The sequence below is a fragment of the Pseudophryne corroboree genome, chromosome 8 (genome assembly GCF_028390025.1).
Source record: "Pseudophryne corroboree isolate aPseCor3 chromosome 8, aPseCor3.hap2, whole genome shotgun sequence".
Lineage (NCBI taxonomy): Eukaryota > Metazoa > Chordata > Amphibia > Anura > Myobatrachidae > Pseudophryne > Pseudophryne corroboree.
The window spans coordinates 413,524,758-413,551,228 of NC_086451.1; the positions used below are offsets into that span (position 1 = coordinate 413,524,758).

Sequence of the window (26,471 nt, forward strand, 5' to 3'; positions counted from 1 at the left end):
TCAGTTCTGCCAGCCAGTCACTATTGTTATCACCAGTGTCCCAACGCACCGCATTATAGGGAAGTAGACGCACTACATAAACTACAGCTCCCAGCACCGAAGCATTCCGGCCCTTAGGGCTGCTGGGAGCTGTAGTTTATTGCGTACATCTTCTTCCCTGTAATGCGGCGCATTGGGACACCGGCACGAACAATAGTGACTGCCTGCTGTGCGAGTCTCTGGGAGAGCCACTGCCAAAGGGAGGACAGCAGCTTAGCTGCTGACAGGAGGAGAAGCAGGATAAGCATTACCCGCCCCTCCCCCACTCCCAGTACCTCCGGGCCCCATCCGCGGCACCCCCACACACACCCTCCAGCACCCGCGATAGCTCCAGACCCCCTCCCCCACCCGCAGCGACCCCGCACCGTACCTCCCGCCGCACCACCGCAACTGCTCCTCCCCCACCTGCAGCGACTCCGGACCACCACCCACTGCACCCACGCACCCTCCCCCACCTGTGGCACCACCGTAACTGCCCCTCCCGTGGCACCCCAGGATCCCATCCGCCTCTTCCCCGTACCCCCTACTCCCCCAACCAAAGCACCTACTAGGTGATTCACCAGTCCCTGCGTGCGCCGTTTACGCCGTTGCAAGGGGCTTCCACCCCTTAACCATTGCACGCCCTTTGTCCGTGCAATATTTAACCACTCACACAATTATGATTGGATGTAATACTCCATATAATAAAAATATTGCACGCCACAAGGGTGTGCAAGGGTTAAGGGGGCGTAGCCCCTTACGACTGTGTGAAGAGCGCCCGTAGGGCGCGATGAATCAACTAGTATATATATATTTATTCATTGTGTTAGGAATACATACACGGCCCAGAAATAATTTAGGCACAGCCTATTTCCTGTGTCCCTGGGAACCGCCGGGACAGCTGGCTGAGTCCTGTGGTTACAGGGGAATATTATACCTTTCTCATTTATTTCTCAACCTGTCACTTTCCATATGGGTGTAATCTTAAACAAACATGGAATATGATGTGTTGAAAACAGAAGTTCACTGTTCTCCCCCCGGTTCCTGTCACTGCTGAGTCTCTCATCTACATCTCATTTGAATATAAATCTCAATTGTGTAAGGAGCTGCTAGCAAAGTCTATGAAGGAAGGATTCCCGGGAAAATATACCAAAGATAACTTGTGGGAGTTTCCTTTCACACCACAGACAAAGGGAATATTCACAGCGACAGCAGTTACTATTAATGGCTAGCTTAACACATGCTTTTTATTCCTTAAATTGTTATGCTCCTCCCACATCTGTTGGGTAGTTATTAGGGATGGCAGCATACGATGCCATGGATGACCATCGATGGTTTCACCAACTGATGGTCATCCCTTTTTTTATAATTGACTGGCTCATGGGCCAATCAGAACCTGGGAGCAGGGCTTCAAGGTTGTCAGGGGTGGTGCTATACTCCGTGTCCTGGCACCTTGTGGAAAAAAAATAATAATTTTTGGTTATGCTGTGCCATCGATGTAGGGAAACCATCTGGTTCTCCTTATCGATGGCAAAAGAATTCTACATCAGCCATGAATCATCGATGGTCAATGACCATCCCTAGTTAATCCACGTGCACACTACCCTTACTAAATACTCACAGTTATCACTTCCACAGTTAGATTCACCAATTAGGCCACCAAAATTGTTATTCGGCTAAACCCTAAACTATGTAATTGTTGCACCATTTCACACTTTCTGGACATTGCTTGGATCCTAAAATATATTGTGCGTTTGTACAGCACTCCTTTTTTTCATAGCCCACCCCACATACAATACACGAACCATGGTCTGAAAAGAATACATTTACTGTACATTTGCACCAATGCTTCAGAGCGATTACAATTCTCGCAGTAGCAGCGTCAGGTACAGGACACATCATTACTCCCAAACAGGAGAACACAGATCTCGTATGTGAAAGGGGGTTCCTATTTCACCTCGCTGTCAGTGTCCGGCGACCGGTCCGGTGCAGCCGCCTGCGACCGCTCAGCCTTGGCTTCTTCCTGCGCGTAGGATGCGTCCAGCGCTTTGGCACGCTCCACTTGCTCTCGTAGCCTGTGCAGGAGGCAGTGGGATGTCTTCGTCAGACTATGCTGCGTAGGGAGGGGAGGCGAGAAGCGCAGTCAGTGATCAGTACATAATAAACTAAACACCAGCTACAATCTTTATATAACTGAAATCTCTTCTACCGACGGCTCTAACCAAATGAGTCACTGTATTTCCACTTATATCACAGCTTGGCTATATATAGTTGCAAAGACAGAGATTCAATGGGATCTGGAAATACGACGAAATCTGGAAATGTGATAGAGGCTCAAATCTTTGTGCAACCGGTGACAAAAAAAAAAATACAAAAAATACAAAAAAAAAAAAAAGCTTTGCACCTGCTGTCTATTGTGTTATGCAAATGCGCAATGAACAACAGCCGCTATCAGCCATCTAATTAAGAGATGCGAGCCAATTATCAATCAAGCTAATAGCTGGGATACAGCAGGTGTTAAGTGGGGGCTGCAGCCTGGTCGCTGCAGAGTAGAAAACAATTATATGTAAAAGGCGACGCAGCAGTGTTACTCTACCAGCAGATGGACACGCACATGTATGGCTGGGGCATTTATATATTTCACACACTGACCATCCTTTTCCTGGAACTATAAAAAGTGCAGCAATGTCTTCATGGATTCCTGATATTTGATTGTCCCTGCTATTAATAATCATGCATTTGTCCCTATGGCTTCACCCATGCAAACCAGTGAAATATAGAGCATTGAGAAATAAGTGCTAACCAACAGTACAAGGTCTGTACGAGATAGGAGTAAAGGTTGAAAACCTAAACATGAGTAGGCACAGCGCCACCTGCTGGGGGTATCCTAAGCACCGGCCTTGAAAGGAAACGCACTTCTTTTCCTCAACCACTTGTAATGCCCAATGCTCTGTGATTCATTCCTATTAATCAAAGGCAAACAGCAGCAGCACCAGTGGTAGTAATTATACGTGCAAGTGTTTATTCACCCACACTGGCGGCCACGTTACAGTCATACAACCAGGCTTATTCCTGCTCATGAATAAAGGGAGGCACGCAGCAGCGCTGTACTAGATAATCACACAAGGCCTTTCCTTCCACAGGACTGCTCAAGATAATATATTGCACATTGTAAAACAGAAATCCAATATTAACTGCACATCACTTGGGGGATGGGGGTGGTACAGTAAGCCCCAAGCCTTTCTATAGCTGTGTTATATTGTCTAAGTGCAGTTAGACTATTTAGTTTCATTGCAGACTGGAATAAATGCAGCAATCCACAGACATTGCGGACCTGTTTGGCAGATACTGAAAGCTGCCTCTGCTGCCCAGTCACCACATCACCCGCAGTGCTAGAAGCGAAGTCTCAATACACTGAGCACCCAGGAATCGATGACCCGGTTGTCAGGTGGTCGAGGTCAAAACTGGTGTGTATCTTCAGCAATACCCCTTTCACACCAAACAAACGGGTCCAACCTGGGTTACTGAACACTGCGGCAGATGTATTAACCTGGAGAAGGCATAAGGAAGTGATAAACCAGTGATAAATGCAAGCTGATATATGCACCAGCCAATCAGCTCCAATATGTAAATTAACAAGAGCTGATTGGCTGCTGCGTTTATCACCTTTGATTTATCACTGGTTTATCACTTCCTTATGCCTTCTCCAGGTTAATACATCTGCCCCACTGTTTCATGCCGTGTGACATCAGCATGATCCCAGTTCACACCACAGACTAGACCCAGATGACTGCCGGGTCTTCCCTCTGCTGGCACTTGGAGATAATGTGATCCGGCTCTCTGTATGCTTTTAGCATGACCCATGTCACACTGTTCACACCGCAGTCTACACTGGTCGTGGCGGGTTCGAGCTTGGTAGATACCAGGTTCCAATTCCCGGTTAACACAATCAGGGTAGACCCTTTCACACCAAACCTGGAGCCGGGTTGCCCCGGCAATAACCCCGGGTTATAAGTTTGGTACGAAAGGGTTTTAGAAGTGGAGATGTTGCCCGTAGCAACCAATCATATTCTACCTATCATTTATCTAGCGAGATAATAGCTAGAATCTGATTGGTTGATATGGGCAACATCTCCACTTCTAAAAACCTGCACTCTAGTGTCCTGAATTGTTGAAAAGTGAGTATAATGATACCGAGTATGACACGTGAGGGTGAGAGACCGGGCGGAATTATAACTAACACTGCAGAGTGGATTACATGTCCCCTGTGTGAGATCATTAATTGGTTGCCTGAGGTTTTTCCAAATGATTTTTTTATAGTGTGCGGTTCCCATTCTTGCATCATTAACAATCAATTTTCATTCCATCTTATTTAAAGTACTGTCTAAACCCTTTGTTTACAGAATTATTATTGCGGGAATTAATAAGGAGATAATACTCACGCAGCACGCCCTCTCCGTACGACATACAAATGACTAATTCTTTAATACATAGTTGTGATCAGATTTATTGTTTGGATCTAATATCCCTTTTCCTTTAGTTGATTTTAAAGACCAGCAACAGTAATGGTTGCAATTAGTCTATTGGCATGGCTCAGAGAAAGAGGCAGTTCATACAACAGCTGCGTCTTCAGACGTCTGAAGACCTAGGGTCTGACCTTGGTCTCAACACTCCCAGAAAACGCACCCGTTTTCGGGAACTCTGGTCAGCTCCACCCCCCCCAAACATCAGCAGCCAATCAGGCTGTGTACTGGGGCACTGCATGTGAGAACGCAGAACCTGTTCAGCACATGCGCAAAAACGAGTCCTGCGCACCTTCTGCTAGATCGTTAATGGAAATGTTGAACAAAAGTGATCCAAGTACAGACCCTTGTGGCACACCACTTAGTACTTCAGTCCAATTTGAAAAAGTTCCATTTATCACAACATGCTGCTCCCAATTATCTAACCAATTTCTAACCCAAGTGCATATTGTGCTCCCTAGCCCCAGTTTTTGTAACTTATAGATAACTCTCATGTGTGGCACTGTGTCGAAAGCCTTAGCAAAGCCTAAAAAGATTACATCCACCACCTTACCCTGATCAAGGTTCGCACTTACTGTTTCATAAAAGCCTATTAAGTTTGTTTGACATGATCTATCCTTCACAAATCCATGTTGGTTCCGAATAATAATCTTTTTGGCTTCAAGGATCTTCTGTACACTGGGGGTCATTCCGACCTGATCGCACGTTAGGATTTTTTGCTGTGATCAGGTCAGAATTGCGCTTGCGTATGCAACGCAATGTGCAGGTGCGTCGAACGGGTACAAAGTGGATCGCTGCTGAGCGATGGATTTTACGAAGAATCCATTCGCACAGCCGATCACAAGGAGATTGACAGGAAGAGGGCGTTTGTGGGTGTCAACTGACCATTTTCTGGGAGTGGTTGGAAAAACACAGGCGTGTCCAAGCGTTTGCAGGGAGGGTGTCTGACATCAATTCCGGGCAAGAACAGGCTGCAGCGGCTGAGTAAGTTGTGAGCTACTCAGAAACTGCACAAAACTTTTTTGTACCACTCAGCTGCACACGCGTTTGCACACTTGCAATGCAAACATACACTCCCCTATAGGCGTTGACTATCTGTTCGGAATGACCCCCATTATCCCTTAGAATGCTCTCTAGCACTTTCCCCACTATAGATGTAAGACTAACCGGTCTATAATTGCCTGGTTCAGCTTTACTACCCTTTATGAAGATCAGCACTACTTCCGCTATACGCCAGTCTTTGTGAACCATACCTGATGAAAGTGAATAATTGAAGATTAAAAATAGAGGTCTTGCTAATTCGGAGTGTAACTCCATGAGAACCCTTGGGTGAATACCGTCTGGACCAGGTGACTTGTTAATCTTAATTTTTTTGAATCAGTCACAGACTTCCTCCTCACTTAAATAAGCAGTTAGCAGTGGGACATTGTCCTCAATGACATTGGGTGTTAGTTCACGCATCTAGTTCTCTATTGTAAAAACCGTCGAGAAAAAATAATTTAATCTATCTGCTTTGTCGATATCATTTTTTATTAAGACTCCCAGTTTGGGGGGGCGTGGCCACAGCGGTGAAGGAGTAGGCAGCAGATCCCGGGAGCTCCCCGATCACATAACTCCTGAACCCATCCTGAGTCCCTCCGGAGTGTCTACCTCCCAGTGCTGGTCCCTCCTCACCTCCGGGCAGAGGCGGGCACCCTCGTCCGCGGTCTCCGTGTGCTGGCTGACCGCGGCGGACGACTTCCGGAATTGCGGCCTGTGCCTCCTCCGGATCCCCGGCCTCGAGTTTGGCGCTCCCGGCCGCGCGACTCCCGGGGCCTCATTGGCGGGCGAGCGGCGCTGTCTGGCTGCAGGAGGCACCTTGGAGGACACAGATATCCCTCCTACGCCTGGCTGACTGAGGCCCACGACTTGCTGGCTGGACAACGAAGACAGGTACTCCAGGGGAAAGTGGAAAAGTGCCTGTGAACCCGGGGGCCATTTTGGGTGCAGCTCCACACATAGCCTCACTGCACAGCTCTGCCATTCTACCCTGCAGGGGCTGCATATAGCTTGGAATTGACTGTACTGTTGTGCTGCTCTACTATCTCACAGTGTACTACATACCAACATCCTACCTTTGCCTCCTGGAATTTGCTGCAGGATATTCTCTCAATATTACCTTTATTTTTACTTTTACACAATGCCTGTGCTTTCCTATCCATTGATATATTGACCTAAAGATCGGGCACGGCTGCTTTCCGGTACTGAATACATACAACCTCGCTGCTGCCGCCTTCTGTTTGCACTTCTATATTGAGACCCTATCCGGGGGTTTGTGTGACTGCTTCTTGTTCAATATGGTTAGAGACGGCCAGTATACGGCCGCGGCCAAACTGGAGAGATTTGTTAGGCAACCCAACCCCAGGGTGTCGTTGGCTCCTCCTCAGGGAGCCTCTCCAACACACTCATGCTCCCCCTCTGCGTCTACTACCAACTCCCCAGCGGCATCGGAGGCGCCATCTATTCAGCAGGTGCTGGAGGCTATAGCGGGCAGTGAACAGCGTCTTTCCGATAAGATGGAGAAGGTGCAGTGCGATCTCTCCTTACTCCGACAAGATGTTCAGCGTATCCGTGAGAGAGTGGGTGAGGCGGAGACACGCGTCTCCAACTTGGAAGATATGTGTGGCCCCCTCAAGCAATCCGTGTCCATGGTGACCCAGCAGGTTTCCTCCCTCCAAACCAAGCTTCCAGACATGGAGGGTCGGCTGCGTAGAAACAATGTAAGATTTGTGGGCCTGCCTGAGAGAGAGGAGGGCTCGCAACCGGAGGACTTTCTCGAATCTTGGTTTAAAGAGATGTATGGTGCTGAATCCTTTACAGCCCAATTCACGGTGGAGCGTGCACATAGGATACCATCTCGGCCGCTACCTCCTGGTGCCCCTCCTCGCACCTTCATAGCCAAATTCCTGCATTATAAGGATCGTGACTCGGTTCTCCGCCTGGGTCGTACGAAGGGCCCGTTGGTCCGTAATGGAGTCAGGGTGTCGGCCTTCCCGCGAGTCAGGGTGTCGGCCTTCCCGGACTTTGCCGCAGACGTCCAGAAGGACGGAGCCCAGTTTATGCCTATTAAACGACGTCTGCGAGACCTCAACCTCTCATACTCCATGCTGTTTCCCTCTCGGCTCCGGGTTGTGGCGGATGGGGAGACCAAGTTCTTTAATTCTCCTAGAGAGGCGGCCCAATGGCTGGACAGATCTGCGCCGGGTGCTCATCAGCTGGCTCCGGACTGACTCCCTGCGTTGAAGATGCTGGGATCTTGACTACCGGAGGAGACGACCATAGTTCGGGGAGCCCCCCCCCCCCCTTTGCTTTGGTGGCTCAAGACTTTTCACGTTCAAGTGGTACTGGTTAAAGAGGTTTAGCTGAGAATCTAGGCCTTCTTAGCATTTGGTAGTTGGGGTTGGTTGTTTGGGATATAAGTATGCCGGTGTTCGGGGTGGTGTACGGGGAGGGGAAGGATGGTTGGGGAGCTGCCAGTTGCGGTTCCTCTTGCTGTTTTCTTTCTTTAGTTTGTTATTTTTCATATCTATGTATTTTCTGAAACAAGGATGTTTAATATATTGGATGTTATGGCTTACAACGCAGGGCTTGTATATGATATATGTTGCTGTTGATGATAGTGCTGATTCTCAGATATATTTGGAGAGATGTCTATCCGTGTGGCACATAGAGTTTACCTGGGGTTATGATGAATCTGAAATTTCTGGCATGGAATGTCCGTGGTTTGAATAATAAAATCAAACGCTCTTTGGTTTTAAATATGATTAGGAAATATGACCCGGATATTGCATGCCTCAGCGAGACCCACTTAGAGGGAAATAGGTTGTTATCTCTACGACGGGCTTGGGTGGGATGGGCTTACCATGCCTCTCATTCCTCCTTTTCCAGGGGTGTGTCTGTCCTGATTAAAAAATTGGTGCAATTTGAGTTAATATCGATCAAAACTGACCCGTATGGAAGATTTGTATTCCTGGAATGCAAACTGAGCTCCCAGCCCTATTACATTTTAGCGGTGTATGTCCCCCCCTCCTTTTTCATATGCTGTGTTGCAGCAAGCTGCCTCTTTTATAGCTTCCTCTCCTGCCACCCCGGTGATATGTCTGGGTTATTTTAATAATATACTAGATGTGTCTTTGGATAGATGGCATTCTCCAAATACTGCGGTGGTGGGTAGTGGTTCTACAAAGTTTGCTGATTTCTTGGATCGCTTGCAGTGGGTAGATGTGTGGAGGCTTCGTCACCCTACGGCCCGTCAGTTCTCCTGTTTCTCCAGCACATATGGCTCCTTTTCTAGAATCGACCTGATACTAGTGTCTCCCGCCCTCGTCCCTGTGGTCACTGACGTACACTATGAGGCCCGGGGGGTCTCTGATCACTCCCCTTTGTTGATGACTCTTGTTGTGGAAAGTCAGAGAGGACACTCTTATTGGAAGCTGCACCCTTCTTGGCTGACTCAGCTGGGTGACTGCAGTGACCTGGAGACTCAGTGGGGGGTTACTTTAACGACAATACAGGATCTGCTCCGGGGACGATGGTTTGGGATTCATTTAAGTCGTTTTTGAGGGGTTCATATATTGGACGCATAGCAGCTCATAAAATATCCTGTTGCTAGAGGGAAAAGGCCCTTGAGAGTGACGCCAGAGATCTGGAATCCCAATATTTGATGGATGGTACCCCCACGATGAAAACACGCTGGCTGGTGGCTCAATCGGCTTGGCTTGCCCACCTGTCTGCTAAAAACTCACGAACCCTCCTCTTTAGGGCTACTAATATTTATATGCAGGATGATAAGACAGGTAGCCTCCAGGCCCGTCTGATACATCATGATCGCCCTGGGACTACGATCACCCAAATGTCCGACAGTGATGGCTCCCTTGTTGACACCACGCCGGACATTGCGCAGTTATTCCGATCTTATTACACTGCGGTTTATAGCTCACAGTTGACATGCTCTACACTGGATCTCTCATATTATCTGGGGGGTATTCCACTGCCCGCACTCTCCTCTGAGGCCCGTGAGGTACTGGAGGCGCCTTTGACGCTCGCGGAGGTGACTGCGGCTATTGGTATGTCCCCTAATGGCAAGGCTCCGGGGTGTGACGGAATTCCCTCCGAAGTATACAAAACTCATATTGATTTTTTCGGGCCCAGGCTCCATGCCTTATACTTAGATATTTTTGCCAATAACGAACTTCCCCCTTCTATGTCAGAGGCAGTTATAATAGTGATTCCAAAGCCCGGTAAAGACCCTAGGTCTCCAGACTCCTATAGGCTGATATCTCTGATTCCCACCGATGCTAAGATCCTGGCAAAGATATTGGCAGTACGGCTTAACACAGTGATCACCTCCCTCATTCACCCGGATCAGACTGGCTTCATGCCAGGGAAGTCCACGTCTATTAACCTACGTAGATTGTATACCATTTTACAAATCCCACGACTTCCCTTCTGACTCGGCTGTGGTCTCCCTGGACGCGGCCAAAGCCTTTGACAGTATTGAATGGGCTTATTTATGGGAGGTGATGGCTTGTATGGGCTTTGGGCCCAACTTTATCAGATGGACTAAATTACTGTATAAACATCCGAGTGCCAGGATCTTGGTGAATGGCTATGTATCCCCCTCCTTTCAATTGTCCCGTGGTACTAGGCAGGGCTGCCCCCTATCCCCCACACTGTTTGCCTTGGCCATCGAGCCCTTGGCCTGTCGGGTAAGATCGCACCCAGATATTGTGGGAATATGTACGGGCCCACGTGAGGATAGGATAGCTCTCTATGCCGACGACATGTTGTTGTTTTTGCAAGATTACACCAAGTCAATGCCCGTTCTGCTGCGTGTGATAGAGAGCTTCGGTGCTCACTCGGGTCTTCAAATCAACTGGTCTAAATCATACATTATGCCAGTCATAGGCCCTCCTCCTACTGTTCCCAAAATCTCCCCGCCATTGTGTTGGACAACACAATTTAAATACCTCGGAATTCAAATAACTAACGACCCTTCTGATTTTATCCCTTTGAACCTTGACCCGATCATGCAGCAGATCGCGTGTAAATCCAAAACTTGGTGTAGGCTTCCACTGACGGTGTCTGGCAGGGTTAATCTTATTAAAATGATCATACTGCCCAAACTTTTATATATTATTCTCCAGTCCCCTGTATATATCTATCCAATATTCTTTAGGAAATTGAATAGTGTTTTATCCTCACTGATTTGGGCTAACAAACGACCTAGGATACAGTTAAATACCCTCACCAGGCAACGCTCTGATGGCGGCCTGGCTCTGCCTAACTTTCAGATGTATTACTACGCTGCTCAGCTGACTCATATTAGTGTATGGGCGCAGGATTCTGGCATTGACTCTTTACATTGTGAGTTCATTCGATGCTACTTTCCTCACCTCTCTCCTATGCAGGTGCTGCTGAGTGGGAGCAAAGCTCGGTTTCTTCCCCCTATTATTTTCCAGGCTTTAAAGATATGGCGGGCCCTGAGGGACCTCTTGGGGTACGACGGCCTGGACCCAGATACCCCCCTTTGGTACTCTGACTGGCTTCCTGAATTGCATACGATTGAGGGACGGGAGGTTTGGGCCCCTAGATCTGTGGTTTCTATTTCCCAACTTTACCTAGATAGTGTACTCAAATCCTTTCAGCAACTGAAAGATGAGTTTGATTTACCCAACTCCTACTTTTTCAGATACCTTCAACTTCGTCATGCCCTCCAGTCCCAATTTGCTGAGTCCCCCCCACAAATACTCCCATTTCCCATCAAGACCTTTGTGACTACATTGGGTCGAGTTAAGATGGTTTCCCTTGCGTATGGGTATCTTCTTACCAAACTCCATACGGACCCTTTGACACGTCTCCGTGGAAAGTGGGGGGAGGATATGGGTCTAACAACTGAGGAGGACTGGGCCCTTGCTCTGGAATATCCTGCTACTGTCACCAAGTCTCTCAGGTATCAACAAATTCAATTCTTCATTCTACATAGAACATATATGACTCCAGTTAGACTGGCCACTTTTGGGACTGGCGGGTCTAGCCTCTGCCCTAAGTGCGGGGTGGATGTGGGAACATTTTGGCATCTAGTGTGGGACTGCCCGAGGCTGCGGGTGTTCTGGTCGGGAATCAGGTCGATTCTGGAGAGTACAGGAGTGACTGGCGGCTTGCTTACCCCACAATTTTGTATTTTGGGGATGGGATGCTCTGCTTCTGTGTCTGATCCGGCGGGTCTATATGCTCGCAATGTATGTGCCTTGGCTAAGGTATGCATTGCAAGGCTCTGGATGGCCCCTGGTGGCCCTTTAGTTTCTGCGTTCAAGACCCTAGTTAATGATACAGTATCCAAGGAACGATATATATATATGAAACAAAACGCATCAGCCAAATTTGAAAGAGTCTGGTCTCTATGGCTGGAATCTCCCCACTCCCACCTGGTCCCTCAATCATAGTGGGCACTGGAGTGCTATCGTGTCACTGAATTAATGTTTAATGATGTATGCTCAGTTGTTTGGCTGCTGTGCTCTGCGAGCTCGCCTAATTACATGCACGGCTGAAGAGGTCCTGAGTTAGGTGATTCCTCCTTATTATGCTTCTTTCTATGTTTTTCTTTCTTTCCCTTTTCTTTTCTTGTACTCTTTTTCTGGGTTAGTTTACGGGAGAAAAACCAAAAGGTTAATGGGGATTCATATATTGGTTGCGGATCTTGCAAGTCCAAATACTATGAACAATTGTATATCTTTGCTCATTTCATCAAAGACACAGCTTGCTACTCCACTGCTGTAAACTATGTCTCATAAATGAAACTGTGATTTGTTTGTTATATGTGATATGCCGTTGATATGCAATTTCTGTAACTTTATCTCCATTCTCTTGAATAAAAATTACTTTATTAAAAAAAAGACTCCCAGTTTGTCCTTTAAAGGGCCTATACACTCCTTCTTTAATCTTTTGCTGTTGATATATTGACATTTTTTTGGGGGGGTTTGATTTACTTTCCTTTGCTACTAGTTTTTCAGTTTCTACTTTAGCCACTCATTTCTTTTTTGCATATTTTGTTGCAAACCTTATAGCACTGGAAATGCTCGCCTTTTTTTGCCCATAAGTTCCTTGATATTTTTGTTAAGCCACATTGGTTTGGAGTTTTTAGTCCTTTGCTTGCTGCCCAAGGGAATAAATTTACGAGTAATCTCATCGAGCAGCGATTTTAACACCTCTCATTTCTCTGTGGTGTTTTTTCCTTGAAACAAAAATTCCCATTCAGTGTCCCTTAAAGCTTCCCTCATCATGTCAAAATTGGCTTTGCTAAAATTCAGAGTCCTGGTTGAACCTATATAGGACTGCTTATGAAAATGGATACTGAATGTGACTATATTGTGGTCGCTGTTTCCTATGGCCTCTTCTACTATGATATTTGATATCAAATCCCCATTGTTTGTCAACAACAGGTCTAAAATTGCATTGTACGTAGTTGGCTCCTCGATTAGTAGAAGTAAGTAGTTATTATTTAGTGTGTTTAAAAACATATTACCCCTAGCAGTATCACATGAATCATTTGTCCAGTTTATCTCCGGATAGTTGAAATCTCCCATCACTATTACGTCACTTACCGCTGCCGCTTTATCAATTTCTTCAGTAACATTTCCTCATCACAAACATTAATACCAGGGGGCTTGTAGCATAGCCCCAATACTATCTTTTTCTTTCAATTTCAACCCATAACGTCTCAACAGTCTTTACAGTTTCCTCATGAATATCCTCCCGTACATCAGGTTTTAAAAACAGCTTTCCATAAAGACAAACCCCTCCACCCTGTTTGTTTGATCTATCTCTCCTGAACAGCGTATAACCCTCCATGTTAACGAACCAATCATGAGATTCGTCCCACCAGGTTTCAGTAATGTCTATAATAGGGTGAAGTAGGGTATGCCGGTGGCCGGGCTCCTGGTGGCCAGCATAGCGGCGCCGGAATCCCGACCGCCGCCATACCGACAGCTGGGCGAGCGCAAATGAGCGCCACGCTATCTATTTTCCCTCCAGGGGAGTCGTGGACCCCCAAGAGGGAGAAAAGGTGTCGGTATGCCGGGTGTCGGGATTCCGGCGCCGGTATACTGTGCGCCGGGATCCCGACAGCCGGCAAACTGAAGACCACCCCTATAATATCATACTGTTTGCTTGCGGCAAGGACTTCTAGTTCCCCCTTTTTACCTTTTAGGCTTCTAGCGTTTACATACATACAAGTAAGATAAGTATTTCCCCTGGCGCAAGTGACATAATTTTCTGTATGCAGTAACAATGATCCATAATCGTCACCAGTCAGTGTTTTTGCAATACCCTTGGTAATACTCTTATTAGTAATGGCCGTGGAGTCTGCTCTTACCCTCCCCCCTTCTCTTCTCCACCCCCAATAGGTTCACTACCACCATCCTTACTGTTCTCACTGCATGACCCATAGTTTCTAGCTAAAACCTCCCCCCAGGCACATAGTTTAAAATCTCCTCCAACCTTCTAACTATCCCCCCCCCCCCCCCAGCACCGCTGTCCCCTCCTCATTCAGGTGCAACCCTTCACGATACACTGAGAAGTCCGCCCAGTGTTCCAGGAACACAAACCCCTCTTTCCTACAGCAGTCTCTAAGCCACACATTTACCTCCCTAATCTCCCTCTGCCTCCCTGGGCTAGCGCGTGGCACGGGTAATATTTCGGAAAATATTACCTTAGATGTCCTTGCCTTAAGTTTCTTGCCCAAGTCCCTATAGTCTTTCTTAAGGACATCCCACCTACCACTAATTTTGTCGTTGGTGCCAACATGCACCAAGACCGCCGGGTCATTCCCAGCCCCTCCCAACAATCTATCTACCCGGTCCGCGATATGCCGTACCAGAGCACCCAGGAGCCAACAGACTGTACGGAGATCACGGTCCCGGTAGCAGATTGCTCTCTCTGTCTTCCTGATAATGGAATTCCCTACCAACACAATCTGACTAGGTACCTCACTATCTTTTATCCCAACTGCGCCAGAGGGACCACTTCTCTGGTTGCTAGAGGGTACAGTCTCCTCCGGCACTGTCATTTCCTCATTACCATCCACCGAAACCTCAAGTTCACATGCTGTTAAACTGACCCCTCTGAATAGGATTAGTCAGTGACTACAAGCTCCGTCCCCCCAGCCCACTGGCTGCAAAATAAAGAGGAGGGACATCTGAAATTAAACACTAAAACAGCATCAAAACGAATGAGGTCAACTGCAGTGCAGAGAATCGGAACTAAAGTTTTCCTTTAAATCAGATCACATAATGAATATTGTTGATACTTTCACAACCCTCCCACTCTAGAGCCCCTTACAAGCCATGTTATGTAGAACTCATCGCATAGAGAACTGGAGGTGTGCAAGGAAAATAATTTGTCTGGAGAGCACTGAGAAAATGAGATTTATGGTAAGAACTTACCTTTGTTAAATCTCTTTCTGCGAGGTACAGTGGGCTCCACAAGGAAAGACATTGGGGTGTAGAGTAGGATCTTGATCCGAAGCACCAACAGGCTCAAAAGCTTTGACCTTCTTCCCAAGATGCATAGCGCAGCCTCCTATATCACCCCGCCTCTGTGCACAGGAGCTCAGTTTTGTTAACCAGCCCAATGCAGTAGCAAGGAAAAGAGATGACAACAGCAAGTTGCCACAAACACCACACTCTCCCGACAGGAGAAAGTGTCAGCGGCTATAGCCACACCAACCCAAAGAAGCTAAGTGCGTCAGGGTGGGCGCCTTGTGGAGCCCAGTGTACCTTGCAGAAAGAGATTTAACAAAGGTAAGTTCTTACCATAAATCTCATTTACTGCTGCGAGGTACACTGGGCTCCACAAGGGAAGACATTGGGGATGTCCTAAAGCAGTTCCTTATGGCAGGGGACGCACTGTAGCGGGCACAAGAACCCCGCGCCCAAAGGAAGCATCCTGGGAAGCGGCAGTATCGAAGGTATAGAACCTTATAAACGTGTTCCGAGGACCACGTTGCCGCCTTGCACAATTGTTCAAGGGTTGCACCACGGTGGGCCGCCCAAGAAGGTCATACAGACCTAGTAGAATGGGCCGTAATGTGAGCAGGAGCTGATAGACCAGCCTTCACATAAGCATGTGCAATCACCATTTTAATCCATCTGGCCAAAGTTTCCTTGTGAGCAGGCCAGCTACGTTTGTGAAAACCAAACAGAACAAAGAGAGAATCAGATTTCCTAATAGAAGTTCTCTTCACATAGATACGGAGAGCCCGTACCACATCCAAAGACCGCTTTTGGGAGACAAGGGCCGGAACCACAATCTCCTGATAAAGGTGGAACGAAGAAACCACCTTAGGTAATATCCGGGACGGGTCCTAATAACCGCCCGGTCACGGTGAAATATCAGATATGGGGAACTACAAGACAAGGCACCCAAATCCGACACTCTTCTAGCAGAGGCAATAGCCAGCAGAAACACCACCTTAAGGGAAATCCACTTAAGATCAGCTGACCCAAGAGGTTCAAACGGAGACTCTTGTAACGCCTCCAAAACCATCGACAAGTCCCAAGGAGCCACAGGCAGGGGAAATAGGGAGGTTGGATATGCAACACACCCTGAGTCAAGGTATGATCATCAGGTAAGGTCGCAATTTTTCTCTGAAACCACACCGACAAGGCAGAAATATGAACCTTGAGGGAGGCCAGAAGCAGGCCTAAGTCTAGGCCCTGCTGAAGAAAGGCCAAAAGCTTGGCTGTACTAAACTTGGAAGCGTCATAATCGTTAGATGCGCACCAAAGTAAGAATGCCAGACCCTATGGTAAATCCAAGCAGAAGCTGGTTTCCGGGCCCGCAACATAGTTTTAATGACCGCCTCAGAAAAACCTTTAGCCCTCAAGACGGAAGCTTCAAGAGCCACGCCGTCAAAGACAGTCGGGCCAGGTCCTGGTAGACACAGGGGCCCTGAACGAGGAGATCTGGGCATTGTGGAAGTAGAATTGGACGCTCTGACGATAGGCCCTGCAGGTCTGAGAACCAATGCCGTCTGGGCCACGCTGGAGCTATGAGAAGCAGGATTCCTCCTTCTTGCTTGAACTTCCGAATTACCCTGGGCAGGAGTGACACCGGAGGGAACACGTACGGCAGCCGAAACCTCCATGGCACCGCCAGCGCATCCACGAATGCTGCTTGAGGATCCCTTGTCCTTGCTCCGAAGACCAGAACCTTGTGATTGTGTCGAGATGCCATCAGATCCACGTCTGGAAGGCCCCACCTTTCCACTATGAGTTGAAACACTTCTGGATGGAGGCCCCACTCTCCGGCGTGTACGTCCTGACGACTGAGAAAGTCCGCTTCCCAATTCAGGACTCCCGGAATGAATATTGCCGATATGGCCGGTAGATGGCGTTCCGCCCATTGAAGAATCCGTGAGACTTCCTTCATTGCCAAGCGGCTGCGAGTGCCGCCTTGATGATTTATGTAAGCCACTGTGATGGCATTGTCCAACTGTACTTGAACAGGACGGTTCTGTATTAAATGCTGGGCCAGGTTCAATGAGTTGAAGACCGCCCGCAATTCTAGAATGTTGATCGGGAGGAGAGACTCCTCCTTGGTCCACCGACCCTGAAGGGAGTGTTGCTCCCCAACCCCTTAGACTGGCATCCGTCATCAACAGGACCCACTCGGATATCCAGAAGTTGGTCCTGGAGCCACCAGTACAGCGACAGACGGACCTCCGGAGTCAATGAGATCATGTGAGACCTGATCCGGTGAGGCAGGCCGTCCCACTTGGCCAGAATCGGCCCCTGGGGGGGGGGGGGGGGGGGGTGAGAATGGAATTGAGCATACTCCACCATGTCAAATGCTGACACCATTGGGCCCAGCACCTGCATCGCTGAATGTATCGACACTTGTGGACGAGAGAGGAAGCAACGAATCCAGGACTTTCTCCTGAGACAAGAACAACCGCTGGTTGTGATTGCCCAATAGCGCTCCCAGGTGCACCATGCTCTGAGCAGGGACCAGGGATGATTTCTTTCAGTTGATGAGCCACCCGTGGGCTTGCAGAAATCGGACAGTCAGATCCAAGTGATGTAGGAGAATTTCTGGGGAATTTGCCAGGATCAACAAGTCGGCCAGATACGGTAGGATCCTGACCCCTTGACGGCGGAGTTCCGCCGTCATCACCGCCATAACTTTGGTGAAGACTCGCGGAGCCGTGGTTAAACCAAAAGATAACGCCCGAAACTGGTAATGGAGTTTGCCAACCGCAAACCTCAGGTATTTCTGATGCGACGCTGCTATAGGAATATGCAGGTAAGCATCCTGTATATCCAGGGAGACCATATAATCCCCAGGTTCCAAGGCCAGAACAATAGAGCGAAGAGTTTCCATACGGAATTTGGAAATTCTCACAAACTTGTTCAATGCCTTGAGGTTGAGAATGGGCCGGGAGGACCCATTCGGTTTCGGGACTAGAAACAGCGGAGAATAGTACCCCTGGCCCCTCTGAGCAAGAGCCACCTGTACTACCACTCTTGTGTCCAGGAGGATCTGTACCACCGAACGTAGAGTTTTTGCCTTCACCTGACCCGAAGGGACGTCTGTCAGGCAAAATCGATGAGGGGGACGGTTTTTGAAGGCTATGGCGTAACCTCGAGTGACGACTTCCCGTACCCAGGCATCTCAAGTGGTCTTCAACCATTCCTGGGTATGCCCAAGAAGCCGGCCCCCCACCCTGGGGTCCCCAAGGGGGAGGCCCGCCCCGTCATGCAGCAGGCTTATCGGTCTTGGAAGCTGGCTGACGGGCAGCCCAGGCTCTTTTGGGCTTCGGCTTACCAGGTTTGGAAGTGCGAGCCTGTTTGTGGTACGCCTGACCTTTTGCTTTACCTAAAGGATGAAAGGAAGTACTTTTAGCCTTCGGCACAGAAGGAGCGGTACTTGGCAGACAGGCAGTTTTGGCAGTAGCCAAATCAGCCACTATCTTATTTAAGTCCTTCCCAAACAGAATATCTCCCTTCAAAGGGAGTACTTCCAGGGTTTTTCTAGAATCCAGATCCACGGACCAGGATCTCAGCCACAATATCCGGCGAGCCAGGACTGATGTAGTAGAGGCCTTGGCTGCTAGAATACCGGCATCAGAAGCCGCCTCTTTAATATAGTGAGAAGCTGTGACAATATATGACAAGCATTGTCTAGCATGGTCAGAAGAGATTTCAGCTTCCAACTCTAGGGCCCATGCTTCAATAGCTTCTGCAGCCCATGTCGCTGCAATAGTGGGCCTTTGCGCAGCACCCGTGAGGGTGTAAATCGCTTTCAGACAACCGTCCACACGATTATCCATAGGCTCTTTCAGAGACGTGACGGTAGTGACAGGTAGAGCTGAGGAAACCACAATCCTTGCCACATGCGAGTCCACTGGAGGAGGCGTCTCCCAATTTTTTGACAGCTCTGGCGCGAGGGGATAGCGAGCCAGCATCTTCTTGTGAGGCACAAACTTCTTCCCTGGATTTTCCCAGGATTCCTGACGTATATCCACCAGGTGATCAGAATTAGGTAAAACTTGTTTAACCACCTTCTGATGCTTGAACCTATCTGGTTTCTTAGGAGGGGCGGATGGCTCGGGATCATCCGTAATCTGTACAATCAACTTAATAGCCTCCAAAAGATCAGGGACATTCACTTGTGAACTACCCTCCCCATCAGCAGTATCTGTGTCAGAATCTGTGGGGTCAGTGTAAGCGCCATCTTCATCAGACGAGGTGTCAGTGACGGCAGTGGATTGTGAGGAGGTAAGAGCTCGCTTAGAGGACCCCATGGTCTTAGGCGAGCGAGGGTCAGACTTTTTAGTAGTCAAAGACTGGTTCAATTTCTTCAATTGAGCGGACAAGTTATCTGCCCACGGCGGGTTAGCCGCGGGGACCACATATGGTTGAACCGGCATAGGAGGTCCCATAGGGGGCGTCAGTTTAGCGTATTCAGAAGTGTGGAGAAAGTAGCCCACGGCGGGTCATTATGGACCCCCGTTGCCACACTCCCACTGGGGGGCAAGGAGCCCCCAGAACCAGAGCCGTCAGCTGCTATATTCTCCTCATAGGGATCGGTGGCGTCAGCAACACCGGCAGTGTGTTCAGCCCCAGAACCGTTACCCTCAGAAGCAGACATGATATATATAACTTGCAATATCAGGTAACAGTACAATTGTCAACAGCACAATATATCTTGCCCAAACCCCTGCACAGTGTAGTCAACACAAGCAGGGATACAGGAGAGATATGGTGACTAAATTCACAGAGAAAAATACAATTAGAGTATATCTTGTGCGTATCCTATATTACAGTATTATAAACCTGACGCACCAAGCCCCCTCAGGTTATAGAATATAGGGATAGCAAGTTAAGTGAGAGACACGAAATGAAATTCACCCAGCAAGCTAATGCACACATATATAGTCACAGTTGTACAATGCAGAGGATATTACAAACAATAATATTGCACTGGATAGCTATGTAGTCAATAGATATAACACTGCACAGTAAGAACTGGATGTATATCACAGGGTACTTGTACCAGAGAACCCTGACTAAATGCACTTTTTCTTAACTATCACTGTCTAAATGACATGTAGAATACTTAAGTATCTTGTAAAATCACATCGCTGACTATCAGGCGGCTTTACAAAGGAGGATTTGCCCAAGCAGTCCCAGGAACAGTGTAGCTGAGAGAAATGGCGCCCAAACACTGACTGGGAGTGAAGGAGAGACAGATATGCAGCTCCAGGGCAGGAACATTTACTGTAAATGGCTCCCTGGGGCTGGGGCTCCAGGTCTAAGCCTTATCCCCTCTGCTGGCAAAACCACCGGCTACTTGTAAAAAAGGTTTAGAGAGAAAACCCGACCTGCACCCATGCCCTGGTGATCTAGTGGGATCGCCTGTATGCCACAGTGTCCACCGCCAGCGTACGCGGCCCGCCTCCCACCGGCCGCGCCGGATCGCGATACAGCACGGGTCCCGCGAGCGGGAGACCCACTTACCTCCTCCCGAAGTGCGGCCACGCGATCCCGGAGAGCCCCAGCCGTGTGTGACTGACTTGGAAGAAAACCAGAGCCTCCTGCTGTAGGTACCCGGCAACCAGGGCGCGGGAGTGTACAGCGCCGCTGGGGGAGAGATGGAGCTGCAGCCCTTGTAGTCTTCTTTTTTCCTCAGAAAAAGCTTTTTCTAGAGCTGCTGTGAGCAGCTCTTCCTGTTACATGCTTGCACTGCAAGCACCAACTACAAACTGAGCTCCTGTGCACGGAGGCGGGGTGATATAGGAGGTGGCGCTATGCATCTTGGGAAGAAGGTCAAAGCTTTTGAGCCTGTTGGTGCTTTGGATCAAGATCCTACTCTACACCCCAATGTATTTCCTTGTGGAGCCCAGTGTACCCCGCAGCAGAAACTGTGGTGCAGGAAGGGGGCGCCAAAGGACCACCCAATCTTTGTGTTTAAGGCTAACATAGAGGAGGCTGACAAGGAAAGAAATCTTTTCAAACAAGTGGAAATCTAACCAGTCTGACACAGCTGTCTACATGGTTTCAGAATGTTTTAGTTGTTATCTAAACTACATTAGGTTGACGGATAAATCATGTTGACAGACAAAATGGTACATAACGTCGACATTGGATTTTAAGCCTAGCCCTAACTTCTCTTTCGTCTAAATCTTGACTGGGTCTACATTTCATGTCAGCATGTTGGGTGTTGATATTATGGTGTCAATACTGTGATTGTGGACATGCTGAATACATTACATCTAGATCAGTGGTTCTCAACTACCATCATCAAGTGACTTCAACAAGTCATGTTTTCTGGATTTCTTTAATCATGCACAGGTAATCTATGTTGTTGGGTCAGCAATTATCCCTCCTGCTTCGACAGAGAAATCCTGAAGACATGACTTGTTGAGAGTACCTGAGGAATGGAATTGAGAACCGCTGCTCTAGATGTTGGGAAGATGCCTCCCAGCGTCTCACCATGCTCATGACAATCAGAGGTCAAAGGGCATAATAAAAAAAGGTGAGAGGTTGGGAACCTGAATGTGCCTGGCCACATTTTCTCGTCTACATGGCGACGACGCTGGTCTTATACTAGCTGTGAGTGTGCGCGAGTGGAATTTGCAGGACATCGTACCTATTACTCTGCCTTGTGACTACGTGCTGACATGCGCTCATATTTGTTAGCGTTCCATGCAATAAACAGAGTTTTATGACCAAGCCGCGGTCCTCTTCCTGTGCGCTCTCCCAGACTGTGACAGTTCACTCCCAATATTTTATGGCAACAATAATACACACCACAAGACATCGTAGATGAACAAAATATTTCTTAGCAGCAACCACTAAAAAACAGCAATTACTGTCATTCTCCCATAAACCTATAAAACTTAATCTTATATTGCCATAGTCACAATGATCAACGTAGAAACAGGATTCTAGCAGTACCTGGGAAAGCTCCTGCTGACAGCTAGAGTGCAATAAGTTATGATGAAGGAAGAGGTCCTCACCTGCAGTATGTGGAGTCCTTTAAGGCACACAATCGCCAGTTCGCACAGTCCATCCCATGTCAGATCCACATGAGCCATGCACAGTAGGGGGCTGGGGAAGCTTCTCTGCCACAGCCGCTGGTAATGCCCCTCCTGACCAGGCCTCGTTATGTACTTGTAACACAGCAGCTCCTGAGATAAAGGGGAGACAGTGACGGAAAGCGAGAACGAAGGAGAATGACTGTAGTTCTGAGCACATCGGCAAACAGGACATTAGAAAAGGATTGTAACCAGTGAGGGATGGCTTCAAACTTACAGCAGTGCCTTAAAAATTTATTTTAAGATCAAGCGTGTCTACCTGGTATGTCCAAGGCTATACATCAGCCCTTTTAAGAATCTTAACTGTTGCTAGTACTTTTAAGAAAAATACATTCTATATATTAGAAAAGATAATTCTTGCCTCTTAAATATTGTTCCACCGCATCAGCCGACCATTCTCATTACCCCTGCCTTTGGCATTCTAAAGACACCAGGTGGTACGCAGGCTGTCTTCTGTACCGTGGCAGCTTCTCACTGCCCCCCTCTGCTAATAATGCAGTGGTCCCCAAACTTTTTTGAATCACCGCGCCCTAGAGTATCAGCATTTTTTTCACAGAACCCACAGGCCAAAAAAAAATTCAGGTAAAAAATATGAAATTATGTAAATTGTGCTGATAGGCCATCCTTTGAGGGGATCCAATTGTCTGCATTAATTTTTTACGCTTGCAAAACAAAACTTTATCACATTTTTTTTTTCCCTTCAGGCTATCCAATTAGAGCCCATTTTTACTGCACGAAAAATGACCTGTTTTCAGATGAAAACACATAGGATCTGGGATAAGTACCTGGACCTATGTGTTTTCACAATCATGGGCGTGAAAACAGATCAGTTATCGGAGATTTTTTTTTTCAGGACCTCAGCGGGTCCCCCCAAAAAAACGGATGAGTGCTGGTGTCGGGGCTAATATAGCCCATGGGGGATCAACTAGCCACGGTAAATACTGAATTGGGGTCAGTTATCTGGTGGCAAGATAGGGTTGCGCTCTTGTTGGTCACATGTTCTATGAGTGGCAGCCACCAGCTCTGGTTTTGCCTATACAGGTCGAGAATCCCATATACAGAATGCTTGGGACCAGGAGCATTCCGGATATTGGATTTTTCTGCATAACAGAATAACTCCGTAGCGGGTCAGTCGCGTCGGCAAGGGGGTCCACAGCGGCGGCGGGGGGCACAGGCAGTAGTGACAGTGAGGGAATGGCTGCAGAGCCCCTCCCCCGCCCGTCTGTGATTTGCCCGCAAACTCCAGTCACGTCATGACGTCACTTCAGTTTTCGGTTATCCGGATAACGGATGCCCGACCTGTAATTTGATTTGGTCCTGGACCACCATCCCATGGCACCCCTGCATACGACCCCTAATAATGCATGTAACAAACATGCACAGAATTTCAATACCCAGTATCAAATATTGGGGCAGATGTATTAACCTGGAGAAGGCATAAGGAAGTGATAAATCAGTGATATGTGCAAGGTGATAAACAAACCAGCCAATCAGCTCCAATATGTAAATTAACAGTTAGGATCTGATTGGCTGCTGCCTTTATCACCTTGCACATATCACTGGTTTATCACTTCCTTATGCCTTCTCCAGGTTACTACATCTGCCCCAATGTATGCTAGTCACATGCTCAGTTACTGTATGACACAGAAATGAATGGCACTTCAGAGAAGTCAGGAAAAAGTAAGTAAATAGGCATAATTTATTTTGCTGTACTATTAGGTTGATGTTAAATGTTGGAACGGAGATAAGGACAGGTTTGCTTTACACAAGCCCAACACACAGTAGCTGAAGCTACAAAGTAAACGCAGGCTTACAAACATCACGTCACTCCTCCTCCTGACACCACTGCAGGCTAGTGAATAAAAAATAAATATCAACCGTGGCAGTGAGCGACAGGGATATAAGATGCAACAATCGCACTTCGTTACAACTTTGTCTGCTTTTACGTGGGAGATGTCACGTCAGGGAGCCGCAGGCAGAATAGCGGCCTCACAAGCTGCACTTATTTAATTAGATTCATTGTTTACACCTTCGCTGCCAGTTTCACCCACCCATACAACCGACATGTGTCAGTGGGCGGTAATCTAATTAATGTAGAGTTGTTACACTTCAATTCACCCTACTGCGCAGTGCTATTTCCAGGGGAAGGAAATGTGCTTTTGCTGCAGCAGTGTAAGGAGGGCAAGTGAGTTGAGGCAGCTCTGCTCTCTGTGTTACATGGGGTCAATCAAAGTGGATCAAAATACATAATCCTAGGATTTTTGGGGGGAAATCTGTTGCAATATTAGGAATACAATAATGAAACGATGTATTCCTCAAATGGTCATAAAAGTAATACAGATGCATGGTTACTTAGGAGACCAGGAGGTCAGTTACCATCTGTGGCTTGTACACTATCCAAGCATGCCGGATGGGCTTAGGGCCTAATTCAGACCTGATGGCAGCAGCAAAATTTTTCTCTAATGGGCAAAAGCATGTGCACTGCAGGTGGGGCAGATACAACATGTGCAGAGAGAGTTAAGTCCCATACACAATAGACGAGAAAGTAAAATCTCGCTCAGAAGGGCCAATCTGAGCGAGATCTTTTACAATGTCATCCAGTATGTACACTCAATGTCGTTAACAATGCACGCTCCCGCGCATCTTTCTTAAGAAGAATTTATTGGTCGATTCACAGTAATACACATAAACGGTGTGTTTCATAAGCATAGCAAACATTTTAGTACTAAGATGTACACAACTAGGAAATAACAGTGATCAAGTGAGTAAATCTTTTTTTCTTTTCTTTTTTTAAAGTGAGACAACAGAGATAGTGCGAGAAAGGAAAGAGAGTCCTCTAGGTCTATGGTGTGGCCAACCAGCCCAGGGGAGTGAGAGAACGGGAAGAGTAGAGACAGGAAAAGGAAGAAACAAGATTGTGGGCAAAAGGGAAGGTAGAAAGAAGAGGAGGGGAGGAGGTAGAAAGAAGGAGGTCCGAGTGGCAGGATGCAGGCAGCCAACATAAAAATAAGGGTGCGTAGCTTAATCAGTTACGGAATGGGGAGGGGGCATTTTGAGAAGTGAGCCAGGGTGCCCAGATTTTATCGAACGCCCTGGCAGATTGTCTAATAAGACTAGTCATATATTCCATCTTATAAACGTACTAAATGTGACAACGGATTGTAGGGACGGTGGGGAGGGCAACCTCCAGGCCTTCGCTATTTGACATGTCGTGGCAGTAGCCACATGACGTAATAACTTGTTCTGATGTGTGCTCCCGCGCATCTTTAATGACCCCCTCCCTCGTCTGAACATGTACAGAAGAGGGTGGTCCTCGTTAACGACAGCCATGCTGCAGATGCAGCATGGGTGTCGTTCACCCTCGCCGTCACTCCCTTCCCCGCTGGCATCGGCAGGTGTGTATGCACTTGCCGATGCCAGCACCCCGCCGCTGCCAATATCGGCATCGGCGTGGGACTCGTTTAGTGTGTACTGGGCTTTAGATTTGGGTGGGTTATATTGTTTCTGTGAAGGATAAATACTGCCTGCTTTATTTTGACACTGCAATTTAGATTTCAGTTTGAACACACCCCACCGAAATCTAACTCTCTCTGCACGTTACATCTGCCCCCCCCCTGCAGTGCACATGGTTTTGCCCACCAGAGAACAATTTTGCAGCTGCGATCAGGTCTGAATTAGGCGCTTAATTACAATGGTCCAAATGACACACTTGTATAAAGCCTCCATTCTTCAGAGGAGTCAATCCTATTAGGTGAGAGTTGTAGAATTCAAGATGCGAGTTACCGTTTTCTCTGTAAATTCACATTTTGCAATCCAAATAGAAACTCGCATTGAACCAGGCAGAATAAACTCACATTTCTCTGACGTCCTAGTGGATGCTGGGAACTCCGTAAGGACCATGGGGAATAGCGGCTCCGCAGGAGACTGGGCACAAAAGTAAAGCTTTAGGACTACCTGGTGTGCACTGGCTCCTCCCCCTATGACCCTCCTCCAAGCCTCAGTTAGATTTTTGTGCCCGGCCGAGAAGGGTGCACACTAGGGGCTCTCCTGAGCTTCTTAGTGAAAGTTTAGTTTTAGGTTTTTTATTTTCAGTGAGACCTGCTGGCAACAGGCTCACTGCATCGAGGGACTAAGGGGAGAAGAAGCGAACCTGCCTGCTTGCAGCCAGCTTGGGCTTCTTAGGCTACTGGACACCATTAGCTCCAGAGGGACCGAAAACAGGCCCAGCCTCGGAGTCCGGTCCCAGAGCCGCGCCGCCGGCCCCCTTACAGAGCCAGAAGCAAGAAGAGGTC

General features: G+C 47.9%; 1 protein-coding gene across 4 annotated transcripts in view; it reads right to left on the reverse strand.

The window, feature by feature from the left end:
- Window positions 1–1,830: 1,830 nt before the first annotated feature.
- Window positions 1,831–26,471, reverse strand: part of KPTN (kaptin, actin binding protein) — an 86,751-nt gene continuing 62,110 nt past the window's right edge. For all 4 annotated transcript variants that reach the window (XM_063937879.1, XM_063937881.1, XM_063937882.1 and 1 more), the window contains exons 11-12: window positions 22,102–22,272; window positions 1,831–2,131 (exon numbers count right to left, since the gene is read on the reverse strand). In XM_063937879.1, the coding sequence (XP_063793949.1) occupies window positions 1,967–2,131; window positions 22,102–22,272 (336 nt within the window). In that variant the 3' untranslated portion in view covers window positions 1,831–1,966. The remainder of the gene's footprint in view (window positions 2,132–22,101; window positions 22,273–26,471) is intronic.